Genomic DNA, 13,496 nt, shown 5'->3' with positions numbered 1-13,496 from the left:
GGATAAAACTTCTTTGAACATTAAAATCAGAGGCTGACAATGTTTTTGAGAGTTTATTCAAATTAGCGAATGTGATCTTAAGGTAATTCCTTTCACACCACCCAGAGACTGCATTAAATGCCCTCCATTGTGAATTCAGACCACAAAACTGGATAAAAAGAAAGCTGAGTATATGTGTGAAATCAGCCTACATGCCCATTATCTCTGGGATTGAAAACTTGTTGGCATAAGTAACATTGTGCCAAATGACATGATAAATTAATGTCTCAGCAGTATGGTTTTCAGAGCCAATATGTCCACAGTCTTGAGTACTTTGATACCGTGAAGTCTGACGACCTGGTGGAGATTAAAGTGCCTTAGTCAATTGTGGAGACACTTGCGCTAATTGATTGTGGCCATAAATCTGCCACGCTGCAACCAGCTTGTAGGAAACCACAAAACTGCTTCATTCACAATAATTCAATAAGTCTCTCTCCTTTTGTCCTGTCCAATCCCTGTCTATTTAACACTGACAAATTCATTTAAATTTCATAGATTCACACAGTCTTTTTGTTTAATTTATTTGGACCCACAGAAACAACATACTTGTGAGAATATAAGGGGTAAAAATTGTCCTTCGAATCATCAAATCAAAAATGGCTTCAGATTTTAAAATGTGCAGTTGTGACTTTTGACCTCACACTAGACTAGTACATCAATGGAGCCTAATTCTCCTCTTTAAAGTGTGTACTCGTTCACCCTCAACTATTAAAACGCATTGGATGGGTGTAAGAAATATTGTACTGAAAGTCCATCTACACACACTCCGGCTATACCAATCCAACCCCTTTAAGTCCTTGAGGAGGGGTGAACGTGGGCCCACCTCAGAGAAAAGTGGTGAGAATCCGAATTGGACAAAGCTCTGTCATAACTATGGATAAATATGTAGGATTTGTTTTACATCCAGTTAAGCATGTTGTGTGGAGAGTGCTCACAAGACTCCAAAGTGCTTGGCACCACCATGGACAGAAGAAGTACTGCATGGTTAGATCAAGCACAATGGGGTCCTGGGCGGAGATGTACAGCCATCTGAGGTCATGTGGGACCAGGTTCAGTCTGGTCAATTAAAGGTGGGATGGTAGAGCTAAAAAAGTAGAATCCTGTAAAAAGTACATTTTGATCACTTTGATAGAAAAATGCATGACTGGAGCCAGTCAGTCCATCAAGAGTGAATATTGAAATCCGCTCTAAAATCATGAAAGGAACAATCCGCCACCAGAATATGCTATTTCTTGATGCTTTGGTCTTCCAACAACTCTGCTTGTGATCCGAGGACAACACCATAACTCTACAGCCATTGGCATCAGGGAGGGTTACTACAGACCTGGTGAGTGATGGACCCAAATGACACCGACTTACACACTATAGAGATAGGGGAAGTGTTCGTAATACAGTGTGGCTAGGGACATCAAGAAAATTACAAAAAAGGATTAGTCATAGGTCACACTCACTGCAGTGAAAGCGGGCACCGCCCTTCCTGCGCATAGACTGCGACAAACCCCGCCCTCCCGTCCTTCGTACCCCACCCTATCAGACACCTAAAAAACATCAATTTTCACCGTTTAACTCAGATTTTTTTTTAAATCAACATAATATGAATCAAAACAGAACAACAGGAAGAGTTTGTTAATGAAATGACTACTACGTTATGGGGAATCAATGAAAACAAAGTTTGGTGGAATGATGGTTATCTTGTTAAAGTACATCAATATCTCCAGCTTTTAGGTCCTCCAGCTAATGGACAAAGAATAGTCTCAATGTCCAAGGACAAAGATGGAACAGCTCGGGAACAGCAGATACAGCCAGCCATATCACCAGTGTCCATCTGTAGAAATGTGCCATCTCATCAGACCTGATACTCAACCACTTTTGTCATGATGGTTCGAACCTGGTTATCGGTCACTGGACTCAGCAGCCAGTCAGTATGAAATAATGCCCTTCACAGATGGAAAACGGATGATTTCTCTAAAAGACCTGTGAGGACATCCCCATCAGCGGGTTTGGAAATATTGTTACCTCCATTCTTTACTATATCCCCTGGGATATCTTATTGAAATGGGAAGGGTTTCAGTGATAATCAAGTTAAGCTCCGACAACTGAACCACTTTGTGTGATGAAATGATTAAAGATATGCATGCATGGAAGAGTGACTGACGACTTGTGTATAGAGCGATGGGTATGGGGTTTTTGGTAACAGACTAGAAGTGAAAATAAAGGGGGGAAAATGGACTATGGAAGGTTGACATGTCCAGGGAAAACTGCACTGCAAAGATAGAGCTGTCCATCTGAGTATTTGATTGTTTCAGGTGGACAAAGGTGGCACGATGGTATTATGGTTGGTGGGATGGTGTCATGGTTTTTATGCATGGACATATGATTTCACACATGCTGTTTTAACTATTTCAATTTCTCTGAGTATCCTAAACTAAGGTCTTTCAAACTAAGGTATATTTTTCTAAACTATAAACCTCACAATTTATAGAATACACTGTATATTAGACGGGAGAACGTTTCATTTGTCTCGCTTCGTCCACAGGACTTGGATAACAATCATCTTTGTCCTCTTCCACTGAAGGCAAGACTACAGAAAAACAGAAATCTTAAATAGCTGTAAAACCAGGGGTACAGTGGACCAAGGGTCATGGAAGCTGTCAGAGGATCTCAAGACAATTAGGCAAATATAAAACATTAGAAACACTAGAACATTCAGAATTTCAATATACCTTACCCGTTATACCTCACATGTCCATTATACCTCAGCCGTCTTTGAAGCACTCCAACTGGTGTCACTGGAAAGTCACTCCCTCCAACCTGGTCTGTCCATGGAGACCCTCAGTCTCCATCCTTCCTGCCCCAGAGCCGATGGTGGGACATCCAGCTTGGTGGGGTAGAGTTGAGGGTCGTGACAAAGAGCAGGTGCTCCTCTGAGCTGGGTGTCTCGCCTCTAGCTCAACTGGAGACAGACTGTCATGACTGCGTCTTCTCCAACACCACCAAAGCCTGTACCCCCAGCCCCTCCTTCAAGTTAGGAGGGGTTAGGGATTTTCTCCTGGGATAGGTGGACTGGTGAGAAGGACTCGGGCAGGGTGGGATTGTATGTGGTACGGGGACTTTGGGGGGGTTGGTTCCGCATTTCATAAATATTAATAGAGAGTCCTCCCCTCTCTGAAGGGGCAGATTCTTTAATTTCGTTAGAGGGGGAAGTGCTTTATTCACTTAATGGCTTTTATTAGTGGCCGGTCTTCAACTCTTTCATTACCTAAAGTGCTGCTATAATTTACAGAGGGGAAGGGTGGGGGAGGGGCACTGTCCCAAGGAGCATCGCTCATGCCGCTGTTGATCAGCCAGCCAGTGCTCTGTCGAAACCTCTGCAGCTTTTCTCAGAAAGAGTGGCCATTCGGTCTCAAAGACTGACAACTATCTCCAACATTGAATACGCTCTAGATAAAGTCCTCTTCATACCATTGGAGAGTTGTTAAAAGAAGTGTTGAGGGCAATGCTAGGTTTCCCCTTGAAGCAGATTTTTCCTTCACCTGAACAATTGAAAAGGATACTTTCTTGCAAACACGTGTTATTGAATAGATCTGTTGTCATTGGATGACTGTTCTAAAAATTTAATTAAAGCAATATATTGAAATGCTACTTTAGAGTGAACACATTAGTGTTATCTAAAAAAGACACAAAATAAGAACCAAACATGTGGAAACATTTCAATTAAAAAATTATATATTTTTTGTGAGCGATAAGGCTGTGTATCATAATGTATGCCTTGACAATATTGGTGTTCAGTTATGACATTACTTGGCCAATATAGTAAAAGGCAGTGATCAATTCAAAATGCACTATTTGCTGACTAGGCCATGTCCATACCCTCCCTTTCTCACTGTACATCATAGACAGACATGCTTATGGATTCAGATAAAATCATCCTCCTTAGAACGTGACATTAATCTTTTATTTGGTTATAAAACACTATTTTGAGATCAGATTTGATCAGATGTGTCCTGTTCTGTGAAACATTCTGTGATCATTATATGACCCTATCATGATATCCATCTAATCATGCGCCAAAAAAAAAAACTTGTCTACGTAACTGCTAACGTGTTGCAACTGGAGAGTGCTCTGAAACAAAATGGCCGATCCATCTCATACAGCTGGGTTACTACACATTGGCATTAGATAATGTATACATGCTAAAGTGCTTCAAGATCTGATGAAATGCTATTCACTAGTGGGTTATCTGTGTTTCTGAACAGATGGGGTAGAATGTCCCCAGACTGTGTCTGAGTGAATGAACTGATTAACCTGAATGACCACCCATGTTGGAGAGGGGGTGGGATGCCAGCCTGACTGACTGCCTGTATCATCAATGTCACATAAATCAGTGGCCAACAGGCCTTTCAAATAAAGCCTTTGTATTGGACACAGTGAGACGGTCTCTGGGTAAGTAATGTGTAGTCCAGAGGGGTATACTACAAAGCAGGATAGTTAGCCAGCTAACTTGCCTAAAAATTCAAAATATATATATATATTTTGTAGAAAGATAAACTTGAAATGGTCATGGTCTAATTTATTTATCACAATGAAAAGACATATCCAGTTTGAGCTTTTTTCAAGAACCATAAAATCTAGTTATTTCTGGTTGTGCTCTTACCTACTGGGGGCGGCCCGTCAGGAAGTCCAGGATCCAGTTGCAGAGGGAGGTGTTTAGTCCCAGGGTCCTTAGCTTATTGATGAGATTTGAGGGCTCATCAATAAGCTAAGGACCCTGGGAGCTTTGAGGGCACTATGGCGTTGAAAGCTGAGCTGTAGTCAATGAATAGCATTCTCACAAACTCAGAATAAAAAGAAACGCCCTCTCACTGCCAACTGCGTTTATGTTCAGCAAACTTAACATGTGTAAATATTTGTATGAACATAAGAAGATTCAACAACTGAGACATAAACTGAACAAGTTCCACAGACATGTGACTAACAGAAATTGATTAATGTGTCCCTGAACAAGGGGGGGGGGGGGGGGGGTCAAAATCAAAAGTAACAGTCAGTATCTGGTTTGGCCACCAGCTGCATTAAGTACTGCAGTGCATCTCCTCCTCATGGACTGCACCAGATTTGCCAGTTCTTGCTGGGAGATGTTACCCCACTCTTCCACCAAGGCACCTGCAAGTTCCCGGATATTTCTGGAAGCGCTTATGGCGCTTACAGAGATTGCCTGCAATGACAACAAGCTCAGTCCGATGATGCTGTGACACACCGCCATAGACCATGATGGACCCGCCACCTCCAAATCGATCTCTCTCCAGAGTACAAGCCTCGGTGTAACGCTCATTCCTTCAACGATAAATGCAAATCCGACCAGCCCTGGTGAGTCAAAACCGCTACTCGTCAGATAAGAGCATTTTTTACCAGTCCTGTCTGGTCCAGCGATGGTGGGTTTGTGCCCATAGGAGATGTTGTTGCCGGTGATGTCTGGTGAGGATCTGCCTTACAACAGGCCTACACGCCCTCAGTCCAGCCTCTCTCAGCCTATTGCGGACAGTCTGGGCACTGAGGGAGGGATTGAGCTTTCCTGGTGTAACTCGGGCATGCCATCCTGTACCTGTCCCGCAGGTGTGATGTTTCGATGTACCGATCCTGTGCAGGTATTGTTACACGTGGTCTGCCACTTCGAGGAAGATCAGATGTCCGCCCTGTCTCCCTGTAGCACCATCTTAGGCGTCTAACAATACGGGCATTGCAATTTATTGCCCTGGCCACATCTGAAGTCCTCATGCCTCCTTGCAGCACGCCTAAGGCATGTTCACGCAGATGAGCAGGGACACTGGGCATCTTTCTTTTGGTGTTTTTCAGAGTCAGTAGAAAGGCCTCTTAAGTGTCCTAAGTTTTTATAACTGTGACCTTAATTGCCTACCGTCTGTAAGCTGTTAGTGTCTTAATGACCGTTCCACAGGTGTATGTTCATTAATTTTTTATGGTTCATTGAACAAGCATGGGAAACAGTGTTTAAACCCTTTAGAATTAAGATCTGTGACGTTATTTGGATTTTTACCAATTATCTTTGAAAGGCAGGGTCCTGAAAAAGGGACATTTCTTTTTTTGCTGAGTTTAGGTATTCATTTTGACCAGGTGGGAAAGGGCAGTGTGGAGTGCAATAGAGATTGCATCATATGTTGATCTGTTAGGGCGGTATGCAAATTGGAGTGGGTCTTTGGTTTCTGGGATAATAGTGTTGATGTTAGCCATGACCAGCCTTTCAAAGCACTTCATGGCTACAGACATGAGTGCTACGGGTCGGTAATCATTTAGGCAGGTTACCTTAGTGTTCTTGGGCTCTGGGACTATGGTGGTCTGCTTAAAACATGTTGGTATTACAGACTCGGACAGGGAGAGGTTGAAAATGTCAGTGAAGACACTTGTCAATTGGTCAGCGCATGCTTGCAGTACACGTCCTGGTAATCTGTCCGGCCCTGCGGCCTTGTGAATGTTTAACTGTTTAAAGGTCTTACATCGGCTGCGGAGAGCGTGATCACAGTCTTCCGGAACAGCTGGTGCTCTCATGCATGTTTCAGTGTTATTTGCCTCGAAGCGAGCATAGAAGTAGTTTAGCTCGCCTGGTAGGCTCGTGTCACTGGGCAGCTCTCGGCTGTGCTTCCCTTTGTAGTTTGTAATAGTTTGCAAGCCCTGCCACATCCAACGAGCGTCGGAGCCGGTCTAGTACGAGTCAATCTTAGTCCTGTCTTAACGCTTTGCCTGTTTGATGGTTCGTCTGAGGACATAGGGATTTCTTATAAGCTTCCGGATTAGGATCCCGCTCCTTGAAAGCGGCAGCCTTTAGCTCAGTGCGGATGTTGCATGTAGTCCATGGCTTCTGGTTGGGAACTGTACGTAGTCACTGTGGGGATGATGGCGTCGATTCTCTTATTGATGAAGCCGATGACTGAGGTGGAGTATTCCTCAATGCCATTGGATGAATTCCGGAACATTTTCCAGTATCAGTCTGTGCTAGCAAAACAGTCCTGTAGAGTAGTATCCGCGTCATCTGACCAATTCCGTATTGAGCGGGTCACAGGTATTTCCTGCTTCAGTTTTTGCTTGTAAGCTGGATAGAATTATGGTCAGATTTGCCAAATGGAGGGCAGTTGAGAGCTTTGTATGCGTTTCTGTGTGTGGAGTAAAGGTGGTCCAGAGTTTTTTCCCCATCTGGTTGCACATTTAACAAACCGATAGAAATTTGGTAAGACGGATTTAATTTTCCCTGCATTAAAGTCCCCGGCCACTAGGAGCGCCGCCTCTGGGTGAGTGCTTTCCTGTTCGCTTATGGCGCTTACAGCTCTTCGCTTACACCTGTTCGCTTACAGCTCATTGAATGTGGTCTTAATGCCAGCATCAGTCTGTGGTGGTATGTAGACAGCTACAAAAAAAATACAGATGAAAACTCTAGGAAGATAGCGCAGTTTACAGTTTATCCTTGTCTTTCAGTTTCCCCTTGTCTTACCAGACATCGTTGTTTTATCCTGCCGGTACAGCGTATAACCAGCCAGCTGTATGTTGATAATGTTGTCATTCAGCCACGACTTTGTGAAGCATAAGATATTAGTTTTAAATATCCCGTTGGTAGTTTAATCTTCCACTTAGGTCATCGATTTTATTTTCCAAAGATCGCACGTTTGCTAGCAGAATGGAAGGCAGTGGGAGTTTATTTGATCGCCTACAACTTCTCAGAAGGCAGCCCCCCGGCCCTTTTTATCTGCCTTCTCTTCACACAAATGACGGGGATCTGGGACTGTTCCCGGAAAAGCAGTATGTCATTCACGTTGGGCTTGTCAGACTCGTTAAAGGGAAGTTTGTGGTGAGCAAATCGCAGTCCTGATGTCCATAAGTTATTTTTTCTCGTAAGATACAGTAGCAACAACATTATGTAAAAAAATAAGTTAAAGAAAATAAGAACGTTTCATAAGAACAGTCTCTCACCATTGAAAGTACAGAGATGGAGCAGGACACACCCATGTAACTGGGGCAGGATTTTGTAAGGGAAATGTGAATGTTTTGAAGTTACAGTGCCTTGCAAAAGTATTCGGCCCCCTTGAACTTTGCGACCTTTTGCCACATTTCAGGCTTCAAACATAAAGATATAAAACTGTATTTTTTTGTGAAGAATCAACAACAAGTGGGACACAATCATGAAGTGGAACGACATTTATTGGATATTTCAAACTTTTTTAACAAAACAAAAACTGAAAAATTGGGCGTGCAAAATTATTCAGCCCCCTTAAGTTAATACTTTGTAGCGCCACCTTTTGCTGCGATTACAGCTGTAAGTCGCTTGGGGTATGTCTCTATCAGTTTTGCACATCGAGAGACTGACATTTTTTCCCATTCCTCCTTGCAAAACAGCTCGAGCTCAGTGAGGTTGGATGGAGAGCATTTGTGAACAGCAGTTTTCAGTTCTTTCCACAGATTCTCGATTGGATTCAGGTCTGGACTTTGACTTGGCCAGTCTAACACCTGGATATGTTTATTTTTGAACCATTCCATTGTAGATTTTGCTTTATGTTTTGGATCATTGTCTTGTTGGAAGACAAATCTCCGTCCCAGTCTCAGGTCTTTTGCAGACTCCATCAGGTTTTCTTGCAAAATGGTCCTGTATTTGGCTCCATCCATCTTCCCATCAATTTGAACCATCTTCCCTGTCCCTGCTGAAGAAAAGCAGGCCCAAACCATGATGCTGCCACCACCATGTTTGACAGTGGGGATGGTGTGTTCAGCTGTGTTGCTTTTACGCCAAACATAACGTTTTGCATTGTTGCCAAAAAGTTCAATTTTGGTTACATCTGACCAGAGCACCTTCTTCCACATGTTTGTGGAAGTGTCTCCCAGGTGGCTTGTGGCAAACTTTAAACGACACTTTTTATGGATATCTTTAAGAAATGGCTTTCTTCTTGCCACTCTTCCATAAAGGCCAGATTTGTGCAATATACGACTTTGATTGTTGTCCTATGGACAGAGTCTCCCACCTCAGCTGTAGATCTCTGCAGTTCATCCAGAGTGATCATGGGCCTCTTGGCTGCATCTCTGATCAGTCTTCTCCTTGTATGAGCTGAAAGTTTAGAGGGACGGCCAGGTCTTGGTAGATTTGCAGTGGTCTGATACTCCTTCCATTTCAATATTATCGCTTGCACAGTGCTCCTTGGGATGTTTAAAGCTTGGGAAATATTTTTGTATCCAAATCCGGCTTTAAACTTCTTCACAACAGTATCTCGGACCAGCCTGGTGTGTTCCTTGTTCTTCATGATGCTCTCTGCGCTTTTGACGGACCTCTGAGACTATCACAGTGCAGGTGCATTTATACGGAGACTTGATTACACACAGGTGGATTGTATTTATCATCATTAGTCATTTAGGTCAACATTGGATCTTTCAGAGATCCTCACTGAACTTCTGGAGAGTTTGCTGCACTGAAAGTAAAGGGGCTGAATAATTTTGCACGCCCAATTTTTCAGTTTTTGTTTTGTTAAAAAAGTTTGAAATATCCAATAAATGTCGTTCCACTTCATGATTGTGTCCCACTTGTTGTTGATTCTTCACAAAAAAATACAGTTTTATATCTTTATGTGCCTGAAATGTGGCAAAAGGTCGCAAAGTTCAAGGGGGCCGAATACTTTCGCAAGGCACTGTATATGTGTCACTGTTGTTCAACATTGTAATTACAGTGCATCTTTCAAGGCATAAACCCAATGACATGATGTAAAATAAAAGGCAATCCCATAAGTCATATTTACGGTGTTTATTTGATATTTTTGAGATTCAAGGATAATACTCTTCGATGGATTTAATGAATCACATGTCGGCATAAATGAGAGGTAAACGCAACATGGACATTCATATTTTTTCTTTTCTGTTTTTCAAATTCCAAAATAAAATTGAGAACCACAAGACACAGATGTTCTCGTGGATATGTTTGAGAGGGGTCTTCATGAGCAGCAGACTATTTCCTGTGATGAGAAAATTAAGCAATCAGGAGTCTTTTTACTTTTTCACCAGCTGGATAACGTCCTCATCCTCCATGACATGGTCTTTTCCCACCTTCTGGGGGTTGTGTTTCACTGAAGCACCCCACACCAGAGCACTGAAAAGACAGGAAGACGGAGTGTTAGAACAATACCAACCAGCTGCAACATTGAATCATATTTGTCTGTGTGCTGGACACAGTGGCAGCTAAGGCTGCGTTTAAACAGGCAGCCCAATTCTGATCTTTTTTTCACTAATTGGTCTTTTGACCAATCAGATCAGCTCTGATGTGATTGGTCAAAAGACCAATTAGAGGAAAACATATCAGAATTGGGTACCCATGTGAATTTTGAATGTAATTGTTTTTTTTTATGATAAATGTTATATATATATATATATAGTTTTTATATAGTATAGTTTTTTTTAAGTGAATTATTTCTTTACTGATTGTGGCTTTAAATCAGTTAAATACTGGGAGTGAACCCCAGTCTTTTCAAAAACATCAACAAGATGCACAAAAGCCATTCATCAACAGTATAGTACTCACTATTTTAATTCTTTGAGGAGGCTTTTATGAATCTTCAAACAGAAGTCCTCCACTGCAGTATGTTCAGTAGGTAGAACAACTGGAGATGTGTAGTCAGGAAGCTGGCCTTTGGGTTTGGTGTATCTGGGGGACAACACATTCAAGTGATTAATTCACAAAAACAACATTTATCCAAGTAGTACAAAACAGTTCTGTGTGTAATAGGAATTATGTTTCATATAGGGTTCCAATGTCCCATCTAAGGGCTGTTATGTTGAGTGTATTTCCTTACATGCGCACTAGGTGCAGGTAGTCCCACATCTTCTCCAGAAGGTCATCAAAATTCCAGCGGGAGTGGGCAGAGATGGGCACGCAGTGGGGCACCTTGTAGATGATGTCCAGCTCTTCAATGGAGATCTGGTCAATTTTGTTGAGCACATAAATGCAGGGGATGTACACTCTGGTGGGATTAAACAGAACTGTTATGTCAGCAGGTCTGTAGGGGAGCGTTGACCTTACTTTGAATGCGGTATAGCGGGACTTTGGCTTGGGGTTATAGATTGGATCCAATCATTGATTAATTGAGGATTAAGAATTTTAAAAAACTCAATAAAAAATTACATCCCTGAGTTTGTAGAAGTGCTCAGCTGCTTACCGGTTTCCCTCCACCACGTCGATGAGGTCATCAGCCGTGGAGTCACTGCGCAGGGTGATGTCAGCGTTGTGGATCTTGTACTCGGCCAGGATGCTCTTCACTGCGTCACCGTCCAGCTCACTCTGTGGACACTGGAGAAGGAGCAAGAAAGGAAGAACACCAGCGTAAGCCCATTGAAATCAAATGAGAGGGATAAAAGAAGAAACTACTTCTAGAGATAGAGAGCTGTGAAGAGAGAGAGAAATGGGAACAGGTTGAGCTGGACGTGAAAGTGATGTATTAAACAGACGTACTGTGACGGTGAAGTTGATGCCTCCTTTGTCCTTCTTCTTGAAGCCGATGTTGGGCGGCTTCTTGTTGAGGCGGATTCCAAAGCCCTCCAGCTCGTGTTCAATCAGCTTCTTGTGGCCCAGAGGCTTTAGAACATCCAACACTATGAGGATCAGGTTGCAGGTTCGAGCCACTGGGAAAAGAAAGACCACAGTTACAAACTACCTTCAAGGTGTGATTGTGACATGTTTGTGTATGGTTCTGATGATTCACTGATGGCTCTCACCTGCGATGACCTGTCGTCCTCTACCCTTGCCATCTTTGGCCCCCTCGATGATACCTGGGAGATCCAGGAGCTTGGAGACACAAAAGTGGAATAAACATACAAATACTGAAACATCTCCTGCAAAACAACCAAAAAGTAGCAAAAATACCAATTATCACTGTTAGTACATATTGTCCTCTATTGGCCATAAAGGAAAACTCCATCCAAAATACATATTCAGGTATTTTCTTCATTAGTCCCCTGTTGATACAGTCCCAAAATGATTTACACATCAGCAGTCAAGTTTTCAAGATATTGGACTTTCAAGAAGCATGATGATGTGGAAGTGATACTTGTCTTCTTGAAAGTTCCACATAGTTTTAGAGTGGATTTTCCCTTTAAGCTGAGGTCTAGTATGCACATAAAGTACCTGTATTTTGGCACCCTTGTAGCGGATCACTCCTGGTACTGTGGTGAGGGTGGTGAACTCATAGGCCGCCACCTCAGAGTACACCCCTGCCAGGTTACTTAGCAAAGTAGACTTGCCCACTGAGGGGAACCCTACAAACCCGATACGGGCATCACCTGTTTTTGCCACATCAAAACCTATACAACAAAGAGTGACACATTAGTATTTATTACAATATGACAAGATCTTGTCCACCTCAACTTATCGACACAAAATATGATGATCACGAGTCAGGACTCACCTTCCCCTGTGCCTCCTCCACTGCCTCCCTTTGGTGTGATAAGTTCTCTCCTCATCTTGGCCAGACGAGCTTTGAGCAGCCCCAAGTGGTTAGACGTGGCCTTGTTCTTTTGAGTCCGAGCCATCTACCCAACACAGACAGAGGATGTTTAAATCATTCATATTCAACACAATACGACAACAGCCAGAACTATAATATTAGCTAGGCCTACTTGTCCAGAGCCAAGTTATTGCGATGGCTGGCTTTCGACTGATCACAAAGAAAACATTGTCATCACGACACCGGGGTGAATTACAATCTGTCAAAGCTGGGGAACTCCGGCGTGGTTCTATACGTACCGGCGCCGGTTAGCATGCTACTGGTGTTTAAATAGCTAGTTTGTTACCCTGCCAACAATATAACGTTAGCTAGCTAATTTACAGTACCCACTAGCGTACATTAAAAGCACAATAACACACAGCTATGCTCAAACTCAGGTGTCTGACATCATATTATGGTTCTATTCATTTTTTAAAAGGAGAAATCCATTGTAAGGCCTTGATTAGCCAAGTTAAATTTAGCCAACTAGCTAGCCATCTAGTCAATTGGCCAAACAAAAATGTGATTCACAGCTAACGCGTTAGCTAGCATTCGCGAACGTTAACGAACTTACCTCGGCCTCAATTTCTGCTATTTTAGCGAGTAAACTCATCTTGTAGCTGGTCCTTAGATGATATCACTATAACGATTAAACAAGTTTAATAGCAAAGTTTTAAAATGTTGTAGTTTTATCACGCAATCATACAAAACTAGCTAGCAACAGCTAGCACCCATGCTTTCAACCTGTGGCTGGGGTCTTGGCGGCTCTCGCGAGGAGGAAGAGGGAAGCAAACCAAAGAAACTCGATGGCATACTGGGCAAACTCAGAAAAGGCGTTGTAGTTGGCGCCACCTACTGGAATTAAGTAGTTTGCAGATTTTTATTTGCTATCTGGCATAAAAAAAGGAATACAAAAATACAAATAAAACAAGTTAGCTGTCATTA

General features: G+C 42.6%; 1 protein-coding gene across 1 annotated transcript; it reads right to left on the bottom strand.

The window, feature by feature from the left end:
• Nucleotides 1-9,808: 9,808 nt before the first annotated feature.
• On the bottom strand, nt 9,809-13,352 carry drg1 (developmentally regulated GTP binding protein 1). The gene is made up of 9 exons (XM_021602602.2): nt 13,126-13,352; nt 12,474-12,597; nt 12,194-12,369; nt 11,785-11,854; nt 11,522-11,691; nt 11,229-11,359; nt 10,866-11,033; nt 10,595-10,717; nt 9,809-10,165 (listed from the first exon to the last, which is right to left on the bottom strand). The coding sequence occupies exons 1-9, from the start codon at nt 13,162-13,164 to the stop codon at nt 10,066-10,068; spliced, it is 1,101 nt and encodes a 366-aa protein (XP_021458277.1). The 5' UTR covers nt 13,165-13,352; the 3' UTR covers nt 9,809-10,065.
• Nucleotides 13,353-13,496: the final 144 nt, after the last annotated feature.

Source organism: Oncorhynchus mykiss, chromosome 5 (genome assembly GCF_013265735.2).
Source record: "Oncorhynchus mykiss isolate Arlee chromosome 5, USDA_OmykA_1.1, whole genome shotgun sequence".
Classification (NCBI taxonomy): Eukaryota; Metazoa; Chordata; class Actinopteri; order Salmoniformes; family Salmonidae; genus Oncorhynchus; species Oncorhynchus mykiss.
This window is presented reverse-complemented; position numbering and strand designations above follow the sequence as displayed.

What these genes read in the sequence shown, in the direction of transcription:
- drg1 (XM_021602602.2), bottom strand. Translation starts at nt 13,164, where the DNA reads ATGAGTTTACTCGCTAAAATAGCAGAAATTGAGGCCGAG. An exon ending in TGGAGGAGGCACAGGGGAAG is followed by an intron (nt 12,370 to 12,473) that starts GTGAGTCCTGAC and finishes TTTGTTGTATAG; the next exon opens with GTTTTGATGTGGCAAAAACA. An exon ending in ACAAGGGTGCCAAAATACAG is followed by an intron (nt 11,855 to 12,193) that starts GTACTTTATGTG and finishes TGTGTCTCCAAG; the next exon opens with CTCCTGGATCTCCCAGGTAT.